Genomic DNA, 21,216 nt, shown 5'->3' on the forward strand with positions numbered 1-21,216 from the left:
TGGTGTGGTGCCCACAGACCGAGCAGCCCTGGATGGACAGCAGCCCCTGCGTGGGCTTCAACTCCATCGCCTGTGCTGGCTCTGGCCACTGCCTTTCCCATCTGGGGACACTACAAGCTCTAATCTTCAGTCCCAGGAAAAGCCCCACAGACCTGGGTGTTCGCTCCCCCTGTAGCACTGTACAGCCTTTGTGTGATACATCTCCTTCCACCTCTGAACTTAGCTCCCCTGCATCTGTCAAATGCAGCTACTAGTGCTCATTGCACGCAGTGCTCCTGCAGGCGGTCAATGCATCCGGCACGGGGGTGGTCCACCAGGGGCCCTCAGGGATGGTTGGCTCTGGCCCAGGGCTGCTAGCCTGGCTCTTCTCTCCAAGAAGAGAAGCTGAAGCACGTGGAGCTCTTGGGCCCAGATATACCTCTCTGGGACCCTGCAGAGACAGGGGACCAACAAGGAGAGGCTGGGCCGCGGAGGTGAGTCGCAGCAGCCCTGCGCCTGCCTCTGCTGCACTGGCTGAGACAGCATGGGAAGCAGCTGGAGCCCAGCTAGCGCGCCACATGCTGCAGTGATGTGGGGCCTGCTACTCACACAGGCACATCTGTTCTGGGGATGCAGGGTGTTCCGGAGGAGGCCTGGGGAGTGACCAAGCCCAGCAGAGATGATAAAAAGGTGCTGGTTGGGGTCATCCTGGGGATTGGTCCATGGTGACTAGCTCATAGGAGCGCCTTTGGGTGGGGCTAGGGGGATAGGAGTGTCGAGTGGGGCAGATACAGTGAGACCACTGGGAGGAAGGGAAGGCTCAGAAACCCAGGTCTCAGGCTGCTGATGCTCTGAGTAGCTTCATTGGGAGAAGGTATCTGGGAGAAGCCTGTCAAAGGATGTCTTCAGCTTATGAAGTCCAGCTAGCGAGCCTTCCACTCATCTACCCATCCACCCATCCACCCACCCATCCATCCATCCATCCATCCATCCATCCATCCATCCATCCATCCATCCATGCATCTATCCATCCACCATTTACCTCCTCTATTCCCAGCTGGACTCTGAGGGCTCAGGTGGTTCCTGACCTTGAAGCGCCTTCCTTCTCTGGCCGCCCTCACCAGTCCCAAGGCTGGGCTATCTTTTCCCACCCTGCTGAGCCAGAGCCTAAGAAGACAATCTTGGTTCCGCCTCTTTCTGCCTCTGTCATAGTCCTAAGAAGCATAGCACCAAATGGCCAAGGCTCAAACCTCATTCCCTTCTGGGCTTCCCCAGCCTCTCGCCATACAAGCCCAAGACAAATGCATGCCCCATCAAACATTCAAATATCCCAAACGATCCAACAAATAGGGTCCAAACGCTGCCTCGACCCGCCTGCGTCTTCTTCCCCACAGTCCCCCAGAAAATCTTTTGTCAAACCACTCACTGCAGGCTGTGCTGGAGACCTGTGGCCACTGAGGCCAGGCTCTGGGCTTCAGATCCCCAGTGGTGGCTGGAGGTGACCCCATGCACACTGACCTCTCCCGGAAGTACTTGATGGCCTCAGGGTCTATGAAGGTCGGCTCCTCCCGGTAGCCTTGCTCAAAGACCTTGCGCTTGTGCCGAAACTCAATGACGGTCTTGGTGTAGGAGTTGAGCGTGGTGACAGAGGCCGCCATGCAGCAGGTAAAGGAGCCCCACGCCAGGCTGCCAAGAGACCGGGAGACATCACAGTGAGGGGGAGCAGGGGCCAGCAGACCTCCCACCCACCAAACTCCGAGGGAAGCCCTTGAGCCGATGCCGCAATGCAGAAGAGCGAGACACGGCCTTGTCGCCCTCAGCCTCGAAGGACCTGCACATTATGATGCTGAGATGACAGAGTTCATTATTAGGAGGCAAGAAGAGAGCGAGTCATTGCACCCAAGGGAGCTGGCATTAGGAAGAGTTACAACGCTTTCAAAAAATGCTCACACTGGGTCTTGCAGGGAAAGGGAGATTGTGCCGGGAGAAAGGGCATTGTGGGGCAGGGAAACGGCCCGGCAAAGGCACACACAGTGGGCAGCACCCCCACTCTGGGAGGCGTGGGATGCGGGAGTGAAAAATGGCAGGAGATTCTTTGGAGCTGATGATGGAGCAGTAGAGAGGCACAGACACTCTACAATGGGAGTGGGGCGCATCTGCCTGTGGATCCTAGGAGGCCCTCGAAGTCACCGATGCCAGTTAACATCACACGCCTCACCAAAGAGCGGCTGCTCCAGCCATCACATTCGGGGTGAGTCAGTTACATGTTTGACCCTCGAACGATGCTATAAATCTCCAGACAGCCCTTGGCAGAAAACAAAAAAACAAAAAACAAGAAAGGTTCCCCACCCCTGTTCTACAAGCTGGTTGGCCACCAGGGTTAAATAACTTGCTCATGTGTGACCTTGAGCACGAAGCGTCACCTCTCTGTCTCACAGTCCTTGGGTGGACTGTCTGATGGACGTAATAATCAAGTTGTTTCAAGAATGGAGACCGTTCGTGAAAAATATCTTAGAGCAACTGCTGGCATGCAGGAAAACCCACTCATGGAAACCTGCTCACATGGGCATCGTCACTAATGCGACCGACAAGGCACTTCTCTGTGACTTCGATTCCAGGCTCTCCCTCTGAGAGCTTGAGCTAGAGCGGGGTGTGACTTGCTACTGTCCACTGGCATTCCATGACTGACCAAGGAGCACTGGTGGCGCTGTGACTTAAGCGCTGGCCAGCGGTTCAAACATACCCGCTGCTCCACAGGAGAAAGATGAGGCACACTGTTCCCCCAAAGAGTCACAGCTTCAGAAGCGCCCCCCCCCCCCCGGGGCAGTTCCCCTCTGTGCTGCGGTGTCACTGGGACTTGGAGTGCACTCAGTGCCATCCACTGGGTTGGGTTTGGATGGCCATGCATCTGTCAGGGTGGGTTGACCAGTATCCATTCCTCCTTTTCGTACCAGCACCCCAATTCTGAAGGGCCAGCTTCTTCCCTCCTCTCAGGCCAGGTAGTGTTGTGGGTCGGTCTTGCCTCATGTCCCAACACTCAGAGGTTGACCAAGAAGCCTGCGATTTCCTTGCGGCGATGCTAACTGATTTAGGGCTGGGCACGTTACTGAAGTCAGGGTGATGAGAGGATCCCAGGCTTTTGCCCAAGCTCATCTTTCTTCTGCAGTGTCAGCCGTTGAGACTTAGGTCAGGGACTTGTGGGGACCACCCGGCCTGAGAATAAAGCTGACCTAAAGGAAAGCCACCCAAAGGAGGCAGATTCCCTAAGGGAACGCCTTTTATTCCTGGACCTTGCGGTGATGGGAGCCCACAATGAACAGCCCGAGTGCTCCTCGGAGGCAAGGTTGGCGAGACTTCCTCTTACCTATTTTAGACATGTCGGCAGGAGAGACCCATCCCCGGAGAAGGACACTGTGCTTGGTAAAGCAGAGGGGCAGAGGAGAAACAGGAAGGTCCTCAACAGGATGGATGGACACAGTGGTTGCAATCTTGGGCCAAGCATAAGAACAACCGTGAGGTGGTGCAGGGCCCACGTTGTGTTTCCTTCTGCTGTGCACGGGGTCCTGAGAATCGGAACCAACTGGAAGGCGCCTAACAGTAACATTCCTTTGTAGCTTCCACCTGCCCCCCTCTTTCTTCCTAGCTTGAATTGGGTCCAACCTCTGCTCCAGATGTTTGTCTCCAATTGTTTTCAGTTCCCTTCTTTTGCATGTGAGTTTGGAGTCAGTCCTTACTGCTAGAGATCTAAACTAGGACCATGTTTGATTCCCAAGCCAGGGATCGGAGCAAAAACTATCCAAGCACTGGAAGAAAGACCCCAAAACGAAGCAAACACCCTGCAGGATGGTGGCGTCCATAGGGCAAGCGGTCATTCAAGTGGGACGGCTTCAGAAGTGGTGCTGAAGGTGTGGAGCAGAGACAGCCACTGGACCGGCTAGTGGGAGAGGCCCCTCCATTGCCTTTCCCTCTGTTTAGATTCAGACCCTTTGGCTCAAGTGCAGAAGCATCCTGGGCCTGCTCTCTCTGGCTCCCTCTCCTTGTTACTCCTTAAACATGCAGGCTCACTCACTCCCCATCTCGGTCCCTCGGACTTGCTATTTTCTGATATTGTCTGGCCTCTCTTGGCTGGCTCTTTCCCACTCCCCAGCCCTCACTCTCCTGTTCAACCGGATCAGTCTCCATCACACCCCACCATTCTCTGGCAGGGGCTCCTCCTATTATTTACTGTGGTTCATCTTCACCTGGGCCTTGTGCTGTTGAGATTGTAGAAATGCATGCAATCAGAAGAACTACAGAAAGATCCCGTCCATCCTTTGCCCATTGCTCCCTGAAATCTGCAAACTGTTAATAGACACGACAAGTTGGGTGAGTCTCCAAAGAATGGAGCTGAATCCCAGCCATACACACTGCATGCTTCTATCATGTTCTTGAACTGGCAACTCTGTGGGATCGGAGATGTGATGAGTCGTTGACCAGGGATTGCGGAGTAGGAAGTAGGAGTGGCTACAAAATGGCAACCCAAGGGATTCTCCTGGGAATGGAGCCGCCCTACATCTTGACGGTCAATATTCTGGATGTAATATGGGATGTATGGCTTGTTCCTTTACGTTGCTGACTAGCAGTCCATGACATGGCGTAGAAGTGACACTGTCTGTTGAACCGTGAACCCAAGGAAGGAAATCTGACTTATTTCCAGTTGGGGGCAGCTCTGCATAACGCTGCTGTGAATATGCATGCACAGGTTTCTGTATGCAGAAAGGTTCCGTTCCTCTGGGATAACTGCATGTCACCGCAATAACTATGTAGGGTGACCTGGAAGTTGTAGGTTCAGTTCTTAACAAAAACACCAAACTTTTCCAGCAAGACTGAACCCCTTTGCATTCTTTCCAACAACATATGTGTGTCTCCACATCTCTGCCGGCCTCTGGGGCGGGTTCCCCTGTTTTATTAGTTTGCTTGAGGCTCCCTGGTAGATGTCGTGGATATCTCACTGTGTCCTCCATGTGCGCTTCCCAGATGACGAACGGTGGTGAACATCTTCTCAGGTGCTTATTTTCCATCTGTTTTCTCTTTGAGGTTATGTCTGTTCAGGTTTTCTGCCCATTTTCTAATTGGATTTCTTTTTTTGTTGTAACTCTTGAGTGTTGAGAGTTCTTCACATATCCTAGCTGCCAGTCCTTGGCTAGAATACACTTTACAGTGATTTGCTCCGTCTCTTCATCCTCTTCGTCAGGCCTTCTGTAGAGGAAACGCCTTACATTTTGATGCAGCCCAATTTATCCATTTCTCTGTTTATGTTTTTGCTATCAAGCCCTAAATCCTAAAAATTTGCCCCTTTTCCCCCTGAAAGTTTTAAATTTTTACATTCTAGTCCATGATCCAGCTTGAGTTCATTTTTATTGAGTGTGAGGTTTAAATCAAGGCAGATTTTTTTTTTTTTTGCTGATGAGTGTCTGATTGTTCCAGCACCATTATTGAAAAGGCCATTCCTCCTCTACTAAATTGTTTTGCATCTTTGTCAAAGAGCGATTTGGGCCTATTTGTATGGGTTTGTCTCTGGATCTGTTCCATTGATACATGTGTCTACCCTTCCAACAATACCACATGGTCTTCATTATTGTTATATCATAAAATACATCTTGAAATCAAGTAGACTGATTTCTGCCACTTGATTATTTCCCACAATTATTTTACTTATCCTCACTTCTTTGGGAATCTGCGAGCAGTACCTGTAAGAAATCTGACTGAGATTGTGTGGTGCCGGGGTTCCTCTTATGTGGCCTTTCTGACTCTGGGTTTTCAATTCTCCCTAAGTAATTGGTCAGGACCAATGACCCAGTAATTGGTTGGTTTGCTATCTGCCTACGCAGGTTGTAAGGACTGGGTCTGTTTGCTGGCGACTTAAGTGAGTTGTAAAAGATTAGTTAGGTGGCCCCTTGAAACTGCCATACAAGCAGCCCATGTCCCAGATATATATATTTTTTTATCAAACAAGAGTTTGGAGAAGAGTGTGTCCTGCAAACCCAGGGTTCTTGTGCTGAGAACCTCCTTCACTTGAGTGAGAAATCTAATCCTGAGCTAGTAACACTGGAAATCAAGAGAAACAATAGCAGAGTGTTGAGAAGGGGACCAGCAGAGAGTGTAGCCAGCCTGGTGGGTCACCAACAGAGTTGGCCCATGGAGTGAAGCTAGGCTTTTATGGGCAGGAGGTCACCCACACAGCTGGGAAACCCCATAAGGGGAAGCACCCACAGTCAAGGCTTGTTCAGCAGATGCCTGAGCAGAGGAAGTAGCAGCATGAGGGCTGGACTGGTCTGCCTTTGGTAGCAGCAGATTCCCTGATTGTGCTGAGGGCTGGGCCCTTAACACTCAGAGGTCGCCTGTCCTGAGGGTCAAGAGCAGACCTTTCTAAAGGAGACGAGAGGTTGCCACAAAGGCATGGATACACACAGTATGCGGGTCGTCTGAAAAAGTATATCTGGCTGGAGGCCTGTTACACTTCTAGCCAAACCCTGGCACTGAAACACAGTTGTCCCCAAGCTATGTTTAAGACCTGGACCAGTAAGCACCGACTTGTCTAGACTTAGACAAGAAAAGCTGCCTAGAGGGAGGGAGAGGAGAGAGAGAATGAATCAACACAGCCACACCGTATTTGACCTGACTGGATGACACACCTGCTGTGGGGAGAGAAAGAAACCTGCTGACACCTGATCCACGGCCTGTCTGGGCATGTGTAATTCAGAAATGACACGTGGGTCCAGTTTGAGACGTAAATGGGTTTCTATCTTATGATGTGAAGTGGGGATTAAGGACACTGGTTCATCACAAAATCTGGTCTTGTTAACGGTTTGATTTCTATAAGTAATCTGCTGCCTTTGTTTACCATTTATTTAGATAAATATTAATGAAAGCTTTTAATTGTCACAGCTTGTACAGTGTCTTTGTATATGCAACCCAATTGTATCAGACAGCAGAGTCCTTGTCCTGCACTATCATGAATGCTTGGCATTTAGAGGTACAGCCTGTGTGTTTATGCACACAGTTCAGATTTATAGGGACTGTGTTTACTTTGTATATCAATGTGGAGAGAATTTATGTTTACTATGTTGAGTCTTCTAATTCATGAGCATGGTATACTTTTCTGTTTTTCCACACATTCATTGCCAGCTCAGGTCCCATTCTGATGACTCCTTCAAAAGTTGGTCCTGATGTAAGTCAAATACCTCTCTTTTCTCCTTTTATACTTTTCATTATGATTGATTTTTTTAATTACCACCATCTTTATAAATTCAATCTTTGTCTTTGGTGGTTAGAAAAACGTCGTGCAAACTTACAGATATATTTAAAGACACATACATTAAAAATACACAAGCCCATAAAAATGGACATTTGCATTTTGTCAGTTGTCATAAATTTGTGGGAGGTTCTGGATCATTTGGAGTGTCTCTGGGATTGAGGGTGGCATGTTCAGTCAGAACATTCATGAAAATTACCTGTCTGGTCCTTTCATGTGCTGCAACAGTTTATGTAGTGCCTATTGCTAAGGAGAAGGTACAAAGAAAAAAAAGATGGTCCAAAGTTAGGTTCGTTTGAACTTGAATGCACAGCGGAACTCATTAATACTGCTAGGTATTTCTTTTATGTATATTCTTAGAGATTTTCTTCAGACAATCATGCAAGTACATTTCTTCCTTTCTAACCTATAAGCCATTGATTTCATTTTCTTGCCGCATTGTGCTGGTGAGAATTTCTAGAACTATGCCGAATGAGAGCAGTAGACAAGAGCACACATCCTTGACTGTTCTAAATCTTAGGGGAAAGCATTCAGTCCCTCGGGACCAAGGACAGCACTGGACGCCCCCCTCTATATCTGGTTTTCTGAGAGTGATTTTAAAACCACAAATGGGATGTTGACTTTCATCTGTGCTTTATCTGTGTTAATTGACGTTTGAGTTTCCTCTTCAAAGCCAGTTACTATGGCAGCATACATTGATTGATTTTTAAATATTGGTTCAGATTTGTATCCCTAGAATAACTCTACCTTATAATTGCATGAATGATCTCCATTAGAAAGATCAGCACAAGGCTGGTCTTTAGGAAGCAGAGGTTGAAGATGTCCCAACTACCCAACCTTTCCAAACCGCTGTACCACTGTCACCTCTGATACCGGCCTTTCCTCCTCCCTTCAGGGCTGCTCCTCGGGTTCTGTAAGTCACGGCAACGTCTCGCAGATCTCATTGTCAGGAAAATGGGCCGTGTGGTTGTGGAGGTGCACGATTCCAAACCCATGGGTCAAGCAGAAGTGGAGCGATTTCTCCTACCCACTCATGTGGCTGCAGGGGCTGATGGGGCTGAGCTGGAATTTTAATATTATGAGTTCAACAAGCTTCATCAAACAAACAAACTTACTGCCATCGAGTCAATACTAACTGGTAGTGATGCTACAGGACAGGGTAGGTCTGTCCCCGGTGAGTTTCTGAGGTTTCAAACTGCGGTCTTGTGGATCGCAGCCCAGTGCTTACCCACTGCGCCCTCGGGGCTCCTAACTCCCTTCATAGGGACAGAGATGTTCAAGTCATCCATTTCATATTAAGTAGGCTGTGGTGTGCTGAGCTTCTCGAGAGGTTGGCACATTCTTCTACGCTGGTGTGTGCGTGGAGACTCATTAGTCCCTCGTTATCCTTGGGATGCCTGCAGAAGCTGGACGTGAGCCCGTTTCATTCTTGATCTTACCAGTTGGGTCTTATTCCAGCCCTGGCTTTGCCTTCTCCACTCTCTCCCTCTGCCCTTTTCTGTCAAGTCTTGCTAGTGATTCGCCCATTTATTGGTTGGTTTAAGAAGCTAGCATTTTCTTTCATCAGTTTTCTCTTTTGTCTATTTCCGATCTCACTGATGTCTGCTTTAGCCTTTCTTCTCGCATTGAGTGTACTTGGGTCTTCTTTTTTTTCGATTCTTGGGGGCAACATATAGATTCCTTTGAGGTGTCTCCTCTCCTAGCATAAGGTTTAAGCATCGCAGATTCCCTCTCTGCATCCCACAGTTTTAATACAACATACTTTCAATTAATTCAGCTTAATGTATATTTAAATTTTCCTTGAGACTTCCTCTCGGACCCATCTGTCCTTTCCAAGTGTTCGGAGATGATCCTATCAGCTTTCTGCTGCTGGCTGTTCCTTGATCTGCTGTGGTGACACAGCACCGTGTATGGGACTTTACCTACTGTAATGTGCTGAGCTTTGTCTCAGTCTATAATATGGTTTATCTTGGTAAATGCTCCTTAGGCACTTGAAAAATTGGCATTCTGCTCTTTTGGGTGGCATGTTCCATAAGAATCAATTAGATATTGTTGGTTGATGATGCAACTGAGGTTTTCTATATTCTTGCTGATTTTCTCTCTAGTTGTTCTATCAACTGTTGAGGGAGGGGGGGTGTGTTTGAGAGAGAGAGAGAGAGAGAAAGACTCTTTGATTATAATTGTGGATCTAGCTATCCTTTGAGCGGTATCTGTTTGTTCTTGTGTGGGATATCCACCTAGGAGTTCTGTGTTTTCTTGGTGAATTGACATAATGGGACATATTTTTTTTGGATAGTTCTCTTTGTTCTGAAGTCTACTTTATTAATATAGTCACTCCAGTTTTCTTTTAATAGCCATAGGATGTATCCTCTTCATCCTTCCATTTGGGTGTGTGGTGGTTGTGTAGTGGGCTGCAATGTGCAAGGGCAGAAGTTTGAACCCCCAGCTGCTCCACCGGAGAAAGACGGGGTTTCTACTCCCATAAAGAGTGACAGCCTCGGAAATGCACAGGGGCAGCTCTACCCTGTCCTAGAGGGCCACTAGGAGTCCGCTTTGGCTCCATGGCAGTGGGTTAGGTTAGGTTAGGTTAGGTTATGTAGTATATTTGAAAGGATTTTCTTGTAGCCTGCAGATAGTTGGCTCAGTTTATTTTTGTTGTTTTCAGTCCACTCTGCCAATATCAGCCTTTCATATTTTATGTAAGCCACTTACATCTAATGTGATTATTGGCACGTTATACCGTGAGCCTGCCATTTGACATCTCTGTTTTCTGGTCATCCTCTTCGGGTTTTTGTTCCTGTTGCCTCTTTTCTGCCTTCTTATGGGTTACTCGAACATTTCTAGAATACCACTTTGATTTATCTGTAGAATTTTTTAGCATAACTCTTACTGTAGTTTTTTTGGTGGTTGCTCTAGGCATTACATTATAAATGCATAGCTTATCAAAATCTACTGTGTTAACATTTTCCTAGTTTGGGTGGATTATGAAAAGTTCACCTCCATTTATGTCCTCTTACCCTCCATTTATAATTGTTTTCAAATAGTTTCTTTACATGCTTAGAAGCACATCAGACTACATTGTATTTTTTCTTCAACCACCAAACACAATTTAGAAAACTCAAGACGAGAAGTAAAGTTATTCTTCCCACTTCCCTTCCTTTCTGCTTGTGGTAGTTACATAATCTGGTGTCAATATGCGATTAAGCGTGTGGGAGTGGAATCTAGCTTGTCAATTAGGATAGAGCCAATGAGGCCTCTGTGTGGTCTTCTCCTGAGGATTCTGGGAAATCCGGTACTTCCTCCTCGGAGGCAGGAGACACTCTCTCTCTATGCTGACTCCCTGAGAGACACTCTACTGACAAGACACATGGAACTGCTCTAGAGCCCACAGCCGGAGAAGCCACGTGGAGAGCCCTGCCAGAACTGAGATGCTTCCACTGCCACTGCATCCACAAGACTGCCCACCCACTGGCCTGTGACCCTCCTGCATTCGACATCATTGCATGTGTTTCTGGAGTCTGAAGAGGACTTTATACACCGGTAGTGGGCATATGGGCTAATATCGGGCTTCTGGACTTGATCTGGCCTGGGCTGGGATGTTTTCTCAGTACTCAATTGCGCTTGTCTGTAAAGCTCTTTCTTATACGCTATGCGTCTCCCTGGATTTGTTTCTCTAGTCTGCCAGACTAACACACGGATGGATCAAGATCACTTCTTTTATTATTTCCTTTTGGACTCCAGAATGTCCTTTCATCGTGAAGTCAGCACAAGCCTGGTAGTTTTTCTTCACCTGAGAATGTCTGGATTTCCTCTGTGCTCCTGAAGGATATGCCTGGTAGTTATAGACTTGTGAGTTAACAGCTCTTTTTTCTTAGTATTTGAAAAAGGCCATGCCACCGCCTCCTGGTTTCTATGATTCCTGATGAGAAACTCAACACCAGCTAACGTGTTTTCTACTTGAGATAATGTGTCAACTCTCTGTCACTGCCTTGAAGTTTTTCCTTGGCCTATTGCTGTGTATTTCTTTAGTTTCTCGCTGTTTGGGGCTCACTTCGTTTCTTGAATCTATTACACTTAAGGCTTTTGGTCAAATATGGACGCTTTTCATCCAAGGTTTCTTTGAGTATTTTTTCCAACCTTGCCTGCCTGCTCCTCTATTCCGGGACACCGATATCATGAACCTATGGTTCCAGTTCCAGAGGCCCCTGAGGCTCTGCTCCTTGTTTTTCCTCCTTATTTTGTTCCTGGATCTCTTTATGGTGAAGATTATATTCAAGTTCACAGGATTTTTTCCCCTCTGTACCCTCCATTCTGCTGTTGAACCCCTCCATTGAGCTTTTAATTAATACATTTTTTTTTTCAGTTCCAAAATTTCCATTTGGTTACTTCTGTCTTGTTTCTTTCCGGAGGCCTCCTGTCCCCTTTGAGGCTTGGTGTGCTTTAGCATTCCTTTTGAGGGTGTTCACTGAAGCCTCTTATGACTGGTTTCAGACCTTAGCCAGACAGTCCTACCATCTCTGCCATCTCAGTGCTGGCCTTTCTCGCTGATCAGGGTTACTCAAGTGGAGATCTTTTTGAGTCTTGATGTGGTGAATGGTTTACAGCAGAAGCCTTGACATACCGGCTTTCATTCTGTTTCATTTGTTACTCATTTTAGAAGTCCCTGGATCTTATGTAAGCCTCTGCCTTCGCTGACACCGAACACCATGCTGACAGGAGAAGTGGGAGTTCCATGGCATTACTGCCAGGCAGTGGTAACCCACTCAGCTACTGTCGGCACCTGAACTGGGGAGGGGTCCCTCAACACGGCTGGGCAGGGATGGGATTTCTGACTCCCCAGTAAGCCTTTGATGACGACACTCTGACTGGAAGGGCCAGGAGTGTCTTGTAACTGCTCCCTAAGTACCCTCTTCTCTGACACCAGGACAGGAGGATCACTCGTTCGTTCTCACTGTCACTGGGGGGTGATGAAAATCTTGACTCTCCACTGGTCCCCTTCTGCACAACAGCAGGTTGGAGGACAGGCCCGTCATTCCTGCAGCTGGTGGTGAGAGCTCGTGTTCCCTGTGTGCTCGTTACTGCCCACTCCTCCTGCGCAGCCTGCCCTGACATCACCCCTGCATGGGCGGGGGGGGGGTGAGTGGAGGGTGCAGGGGGACAGCAAGGACACCTTGTTCATTTAAGCTTCCCACTCATCCTTTGACGGCAGTTTGGTTGTTTGTCCTGTGACTGATGGTTGCAGTAGAATGGTTACTGCTAAAATGTTTCTGTCTTGGTCGGCGACCTGTTTCCTGGTTCTTATTTCTAGAACATTGGCTCTCAACGGCTTTGGTCTACCACCTCCTTTTCAGCAAAACAACAACAAAACCACCTCAGCCCCCCTGTTGGCAATTAAATTCTTTTGTACTCTAGCCCACCATCCAGGAGAAAGCACGGGGATCTGCAGCCCCTGGATCATTCCAGTGGCACCCTGGCAGGTGGTTTCACCACTTTGGAAACACTCCTCTGGAGAAAACACACTTCTGTTTGAACCTGTTTGTTCTTGCTGGGCCCACGGAAGAATCTGGGTTGCTGACTTCTTCGGCTCCAAATCTGGGATGCAAGGGACCCAGAGAAAACCTGCTTCGAAGCCAACCTGCTTCGAGCCCAAGCGCCACCTTGGCCCCACCGTTCCAAGTCCTCACCATCGGCGCATGCACAAGACCCAGGGGTGTTAGCTGTGCTTGGTAGAAGGAATGAAGAAAGGGTGTTCCGGACACTCCATCTTCCCAGAAGTGGAAGTCCTTACTGTTGGTTTTTGTTGTGTGCACGTTTCGTTTCAACCATCTCCCCAATACACACCAAAGTGTCTGCTTATTCTCTGCTATCCCCTCAGGACCCAGAACTCACCCTGGCGTGAAGTAGGTGCCAACTAAGTGCCCATTGTCTTCATGAGTGTAGGGATCGATAAACACAAACAAAAAAAAATTAAAAGTAGATTTTAAAACTCTGCTCCTGTTTGAGTGTGAGTGAGGAACCGGTCTATCAGCAAAACTCCATTTCCTTATTCTCGCTCACCCCTACACCTCTGAACACCCCCCCCCCCCACCACCACCACCACCACAGGGCGCAATCGGAAAACCTCAGGCTAGAACAGCTACTGGGATCTCTTGAGCTGGTGCAGACATGAGGTGGGTGGGTGGCCTAGTTTTCAAAGTCCAGAGCAGAGTGGCAGACTAGCAAGATAGTAGACCAGGCCAACTAGGTATCTAGACCCTGTACCCCAAAGATAGGACACCAGAAGGAAATGATCAGATGATGATGCTGGAACCCTGAGCTTCACAGGGGAAGATAAAGGAGTGAATCGGCTCTCTAATCCACCGAGAAACGGAAAGAAACCCGCAAACAAGGACACGGGTGGGAAAGGAACTGGCCCGACACAGTGCAGCCGTTGTGAATTTCATGAAGAGCATGTTCATCTGAGCGGCAACCTGAAAACCAGCTTCACTGACCAGAGGGCACCCGTGCCCACGCCGGTAGCTGGTGACCAACACATGTTTTTAAAAGTCACTAATACCTTTGCGTTGCTCTGGTCTGTTTGCTTCCCCCCTTGTCATCTTTCTTTTCTGCTTCTTGTTTTCTCTTTTGGCATGTGGTTTATTTTGCCCCACTTGGCAAGAGACAGTAACCAGTTGCACACTGTCCAGCTACACTTATACTTCCTGCAGCCTCACTCACAGGCAGAGGGCCACACCTGCTCCGGCACCAACTAATAACAACAGACAGAGCCAGTACTAGCTTCCCCCCCCCCCCCCCCCCGTGCACAAATGCTCCCTATGAACGGGGAACGAGGACCCATTCACACACCCGTCCTCTATTATACCAACCAAGAGACAAGCGACAAAGGTCCCTGTGCTACCAAGCACCTTCTCCCTGTCCACTCAGGTGCATCAGAACAAGATAAGACCCACCCCCAAACTGGGAAAATACCCAATCACCAATTAGATGCAAATTAACCAGCAGCACAATGGCTCAGAGACAACAGACAATCTCAGTGCACATAAAGTTCACCCTTCCTTCCTTAGAAACTCTCATTTGCTTTCTGCTGGGTCTGGATCCTGACTGACCTCTGGTTCCTGGGATTTGAGCCAATGCCCTGCCATCTTGCCTGCCATCCCTGGGAGCCACTGGTGGTTTGCCATCTGCTCTGCTGACCCTTGGACTCATTCTCCTCTGAAGCCTGATAATAGCCTGTGGCCTCCCTACTGCTCATAGGTTCATCTGCTTCCAAAGCTACGTGAGTCAGGAGAAGCCTCCCGCTTAACACCTGACCCACAGACTTTGGAACCTGCCTGGTCATGTCTGCTTCTATAACTCTGTGGGCCACTTTATTGATAGAAATTTCAGGTAAGAGGAAAGGATCGAGAGGTATAGAGATAGAGATATATATGTTACTGATTTTGCATCTCTAGAAAACCCAGCCTAACACAGGGAAAGAACCTTCCAGAGACGTGGCCCATTTGCTTCTCATTTTCTGTGTGGCCTGGGTCAATCCGCTTCACCTCTCTGTGACTTCTAGCTCTTATAATGTACAGCTCCGTGATGGTCCACTAGCCTCAGTGTGAAGACAGAATGTTCATGATCAGTGTTTCCCTCTGTATGCTGTTGTAAAAGGGCCCCTTTCCCCATCCATTCCCATTTCGATCCAGTGAAAAATAGGTAGAAATAAGATGTATTTATTCAGGACTAGCATTCCATTCTCCTCCCGTTACCAGGAAAGCTGGGTTGACATTATAACCAGGCATGACACATCCAAATTCTTGCAGGTCAGGTAGATGACTAGGTGAGGAACATGTGGGAAGTGTAAGGCAATAGAGAGTGGTGGGGACTAGGGTGAGCTGGAGTGCAGCTGCCTTGTTCAATGGCGTGGGCACTACACAGGTGCAACTGCCTGCAGCCATGTGGCAACGCAGCTTAAGCATCATCAGGTCTCCCAATATTCAAGAGAAGACAGAAACCTGGAATTGTATATTTAAATGTTCCCTATTTGTGGCACTGGCAGCTAGTGCCAATGTTAAGAAACATGGTGGCAGGTCCCACAAAACGTGGGAAGGTTAGGTTGACCCCGGGCTGCACACAATCCAGTCTCTGATGCTGAGAGTCACCTGACCCGGCCCTTTCTGAGCCTGCCTCCAGGCCCTAATCTGGGGACCGTAACTCCTTTGGAGGAGAGCAGGGGACAGACTACAACACCTAGTCTAGAATGGCTGATGATGTATTTTGCCCAGTGGCAGGCCCAAGCTAGGGCCGACCGACCTGAGTCTAACCCCATCGCCACCTCTAATCCCGGAAGTCCAGCAGCTTCCCAGAGCCTTGCCTTGGCTTGGTCAGGAGGTGGCCCCTGAGGGAAGTGAGAATAGCTCAGAAAGCAGGCACGGGCAGGAGGCCTGGAGCTCTCGGGTGCAAGCCCGGGCAGGGGCTCTGAAGCTTTGCCTTGTGGCTGTTTATCCTCAAGTCCGTTCCAACGCCTCATGATCCCACGGGACAGGGTAACGCTGCCTCATGACGGGTACAGATGGCCCGGTCTCCTCTCCCGCAGAGGGTCTGGTGCCTTCCGTGAACAGGGAGAGCTTCACCGCGACACTACAAGGGCCCCTTCTCTGAAGCTCAATTACTGCGGGGGCAGTGGGCAGGAGGAGGGTACGAAGAAATGCCAAAGGCCTTGGGAGCAAATGTGTGCAATTCCCCACCCATGGCCCCCAAGGAGTGACGGCTCCTGGGTCAGCATGGGGGAGAACAGAGCATGAGGGGCTGGTGCCCATCCACCAACGCCCTCCTCTTGGATGTGCAGGATCTGCCCAGAGCCAGTACCATCACTGGCATGACTGCACACGCCCTCCAAGAGCCGGGTCTCGGGTGCTCCTGATGAGCGTGCGCCCTTGTTGACCCTGCTCTAGAAATGAAGGCCCTGAGATTGGGTGGCTGGCCTGGAACCACTTGCGGTCACTGAGCAGGTGCTGTGTGCTCAGGACCCCACAGGCATGATTTCACTCACTCCTCATGTGGGCGAGACTGCACAGAGAACCCCCCGCGGAGCCACACTGCCTGGGGTCCCCATTTTGGGAAGCCCCTTTGCTGTGACTCTGGCCCCAACACTCCCTCTTGACCAAGAAAATGCAGCAGAAGTTCAACTGTGAGTCTTCTGAGTCAAGGTCACGAAAACCTGCAGCTTCTGCCGGCACTTCTAGGAGAACTTGCTCTGGGGACTTGCACCCCCGTACAAACAGGACAAAGCGTCCAGGCTGTGAGAAGTCCACGCTGCACAGAGGGGCCAGTCTCATCAACACTTCCGGCCGTGTTGGCAGCTCACAGCTGGCATCCATGCCGTGTGAGGGGTCACCTTGGACGCCCAGCCTGGCTGTGCCTTCAGCCCAACCCACATCTGACTAACGTGCCGGGAAGCTTCTAAGCCAGGACCACCTGGTGAAGTCCTGTGAACTCCTTGTGCCAAAGGAAGCTGGGAAAATTCATTTGAAAATTCTCGCGTTTTCTGCTCCGTATCCAAAGAGAACTAGAAGGCTACTCACCAGAACACGAGCTGGGCCTAGACCCAGATGACAGCTGAGCACACCGGGGTACAGATAACAGTAAGCGGTTCAATTCAGGTCTGCAGCAAGGGTCAGAACTTGGATCTGAACCCAAGCTTTCTACTTCAGGGGGATGTCTGGCTCCCCAGTCTCCCCTGCACACTGCCCGCAGCTGGCCCTCGGTGAGCATCAAGGTGGGTTTGAACTCCTTGTGGTAACACCGTCAGCTTCCTGCGACCTGCCCCTCTCACAAGCTGCTGCCCAATGCCAACTGAGCCCCTCAGAGGCTCCCTCACTTCCAAGCCCTGGGCCCTGCTCTCCTTCCCTGCTGGCCGGGAAGAAAGGTCGACACGGTCTTTGCTCCGATCTGGCCCCCTCTCTGGGGCCTGGGTGGGGGCAGGGAGGCTGTGGGCCAGCATGCTGACAAACGGCCTCACACATATTAAACAAGAGCGATGGCACTGCACGGCCCTGGCGAGGCCCCAAAGGGGAGAAATGAAGAAGGGGGCTGATCTACTTTGCAGGCCTCGGTGACAGAGAGCAATGGCTCAGTCCTAACAGGGACCGCTTGTTAGGCCCCGGCCTCATAGCCAAATGGGAACTGGTGCCTTCAGGATGGCCAGCCTCACAGGAACAGAGGGGTGGGGGGGGGGCGCTTGTCGGGACAGAAAGGTTCCGGCGGCTGGCATCAGCAGGCTCATGCCAGGATGGAATGGAAAGGGTTTCTTTTGGTTGTGGGGAAGGGACTCCAAATCCTGCCGCTTATCGCCGTGGCACCCCATGCAAGTGATCCCGCCTCTCTGACCCCCAGTGTCCACATATGCCAAAGGAGGCTGTCGCAAGGATTACATGTATTACCGTCGACGCCCCACGCCGTAGGGCCCTGCAGGACATTCTGACGCATCACCTCACAGTTTCCAAAGCTGGAATCTCTATGGAAGCAGGATGCCACATCTCTCTCTAGAGGAGTGGCTTGTGGGTTCCCACTGGTAATCTTTCGGTTAACAGCCAACCCCTCAGCCACCAGAGGCTTCAATAGCAGTGAGATAGTTGACAGGTGGCGTGGGAAGCACCGTGCGTTTTCATTGCCACATCACCCCTAAGAGGTAGACGATAGGAGCTGAGCACCTGGGCTCCGGACTGCCTAGGTTCAAATCCCAGCTCTGCCCTTCACAGGCTGGATGGTCTCGCAAAGGTTACTTACGTTGTCTGGCCTCAGTTTCCTCCTCCATAAAAAGGGGGCAAATGAACATGGCAGCTTTACAGCACTATTGTGATTAATACAACATCAGTGCTCACTAAACGTAAGTTGACTGTTCACATGGTAGGTGTAAGAAAAGAATGCTGGTTTCCTTCCTTTGGCCCTTTAGTTCAGGGTGACTCCCTCTAAGGTAAGGTCTCAGGAAGAAGTCACCTTGGGGGAAAGGTGGGGTGAAGGGGTGGCTACAGCCTTCGTTGCTTTCTTGGGGTCTTCCTACTCAAAAGGATTGGGGGTCAAAGTCTCTAAGATGTGCACATTTGGTAAACCAGAGGGGGGCAGCCCACCCTTGAGGAAGACACTCACCATCTGTGGTAGTTACATCACCTGTTGTCAGAGACTGAAGAGTGAAGGGATGGAGTGTAGCCTGTCAATCAGGTCCCAGCTGGATGACCTCATTTGGAGATGCTAAGAAGATCAATAGCTCACTCGACACACGCTCACTCCCTGCAAGACATTACTGACAACGAGCCTGATGGAGCTACACTGATGCAGCCAGAGCTCTGGAGCTAGAGGAGGCACGTGGAGACCCCTGCCAGCGCTGAGATGCTCACACCACCACTGGATCCACAAGACTTCCCACCCACCGGTCTGTGATCTTCCTGCACTCAATGTCATTGCACGTGTTGCATGAGTCTGAAGAGGAATTTATAGACTGGTGTTGGACATATGGACTAATATCAGACTTATAGACTCGATCTGGACAGGGCTAGGATGTTTTCTCAATTGCTCGTGTATGTAAAGCTCTCTCTTATACACAGATGAGTGTCTCTGTATTTGTTTCTCTAGTCTACCTGGGCTAACGCATCATCCATGGGAAAATCTCCTTTGCGTTATGTTCCTACTCGTGCATTTTCGACTGCGCTTCTATTCAGGCCTCGGTGACCCAGGCTGCGTGCTATATAGGCTACCTGGATTCTTCCTTTGCCATACCTTTGCCAAACCATTCTTCCTTTGCCATACTAGAAGGATCCACTTTGGAAACCCCACTAAAAGACCTTAGACACACCTGTTACTGAACTGCTCCTTGGAGCCAAAGGCTGAAGCCACCTAGTGGGAGAAAAGGCGGAGGGCGGCTATCCCAGTGCTGTGGATTTGGAAGGCGTGGACTTTGGTTCAGATATCTTGCTTTTGAGGTTGCCCGGCAATTGGCAGCGTGAGACGACCCTATGTTTGCTATTTGCATACTCTCTCTGCTTTTCATGACCCATCTTAGTCCTGTAGACATACTTTGGCCTTAGTGAATGGTACTGAAATTTTGCCTCCTGTCCAACCTTCATTGTTTTCTTAAACACTGTTCAGGAATTTAACGTCTTAATCTGCATCAGTGGATATTCCATGGATTTTAATTTAGAACTACCAAATGTCCATGGAGATTGGTTATATTATTGTTCAAGTAACTGATAATGCTGCCTGTAAAGCGGACCAGGGACCTGTACGGCTCTCCTGAAGCTCTATGAATGGAGTTTGATCTCACCGTTAATCATCAGATCCTAATCTAAGAACAATTAATTCTCGTCATATGGCTCTGATTGATACCTGTGTTCATGAACTGATCACTGACAACATGGGTGCTACAGTAACATGTTGTGAAAAAATCAGCCTCTTGCCTTGGGGAGTGCCTCAAAGGAAGACGGGTCACCAGCAGCTCTCCTGGAGGCACCCGAGAAAACGTGCCCTGAGTTCCCACTCATGCAGCGTGTGCTCAAATCGGCACGGTCTGATCCAGAGTATGGCCTCACTATGTGCCGCCAGTGCTTCCATCAGTGAGCAAAGGGCATCGGCTTCACCGAGCAGGACTAAGGGATCTGTGAATGGATCACCCAACAGAAGAAACAAGGACAACTATTAGTACATAAAATTCTTAAAAATTAAGTGTGAAAAGAAGAAATCAGATGATGCCTGGCTCTCAGAAAGAAGAGTCCGGGATGTTAAAGGCTGGTCTTAAAGCAAGCAGCCATCTAGGTAAGGTGTCAGCTAAGTCCACATGGAAGAAGCTAGCCAGTCAGTGTGATCAGAGGATTATTAACAAAATCCGTGGTCAGAGACAGGGCTAAATTAGAGCCTAAATCCGGAGTGCCCCGCTTGCCGAAGGCTATGGACGACAGTGAAAGCCCAGAGTCCACCCGCAGGGCCCCCGCTGAGGGGGCCTCAGTTCACTGACCACGGGTGTGAAACGCCTGTCCTCAGATAGAATGCAGTGGAACGTAGATCACTGTAGATGGTGTCAGGTTAAACTTGAACCTCTTACCACTTGTTTACTCTTTGAGTCATCTTGACCACTGCCTAGTTTTGATTGTTTTCTGCTTTCTTTTGGATTGAGGTTTTCCTGTGTTTTATTTTGTCGTTGATTTTTCAGGTATGATTTTTTTTATGTGAAACTCCGGATAGGCGAATCTATAGAGATAGCAACCAGGTTAATAGTTTCTTAGGGCTATGTCGGGGAAGGCTGGGGAGATGTGGAACTAATAATAATGGGTACAAGGATGAAGAAGGTGTTCCTAAACTGATTGTCGTGTTGATTGCACAAGTCCTTCTAATATATTTAAACCACTGAATTGTATGTACATGAATGATATGTCAAAAAACGGGTTTTTTGTTTTGTTTTGTTTTGAAAGAAATAGACCTTGATGGTTACCAGGGGTGAAAGGAGGGTGGTAGAAGGGAAAGCAAGAGACTAAAGCGGTGATCAGCAAACTTTTGAGACAGAGGAGCCAATTCTCCCCTCCTCACAATAATCTAAAGATTATTCAAGAGCCAGCAACATGAATAATGAATGAAATCACCATTATCTGAATTGTATCCTTTAAACGAAAGTCTGATAGTTTTTATTTTAACTTTCAATTTTACTTCAGAGCCACATAGACCTGCTAAGAGGCAGACATGGCACCTCAAGCCTGTTTGCCGACCTCTGGGATGAAGCAATGCTTCCCAAAGTGGAAGATCCCAATCCACTGGGGACACAAGACGGTCCAAAGCACAAAACAACAGACTTACTGCCATCGAGTCGATTCACACGCACAGAGATGCTATAAGGCAAGGTAGAGCTGCCCACGTAGGTTTCCGAGACTAATTTGTAACAGGACTGAAAAGCCTCATCTTTCTGCAGCAGAGGGGCT

General features: G+C 49.2%; 1 protein-coding gene across 2 annotated transcripts in view; it reads right to left on the reverse strand.

The window, feature by feature from the left end:
* GSG1L (GSG1 like) overlaps positions 1-21,216 on the reverse strand; it is a 296,355-nt gene that overhangs the window by 19,027 nt on the left and 256,112 nt on the right. For both annotated transcript variants that reach the window (XM_075528410.1, XM_075528408.1), the window contains one exon: positions 1,498-1,665. In XM_075528410.1, coding sequence (XP_075384525.1) covers positions 1,498-1,665 — 168 coding nt within the window. The remainder of the gene's footprint in view (positions 1-1,497; positions 1,666-21,216) is intronic.

The sequence above is a fragment of the Tenrec ecaudatus genome, chromosome 12, assembly GCF_050624435.1.
Source record: "Tenrec ecaudatus isolate mTenEca1 chromosome 12, mTenEca1.hap1, whole genome shotgun sequence".
NCBI classification, from domain to species: domain Eukaryota; kingdom Metazoa; phylum Chordata; class Mammalia; order Afrosoricida; family Tenrecidae; genus Tenrec; species Tenrec ecaudatus.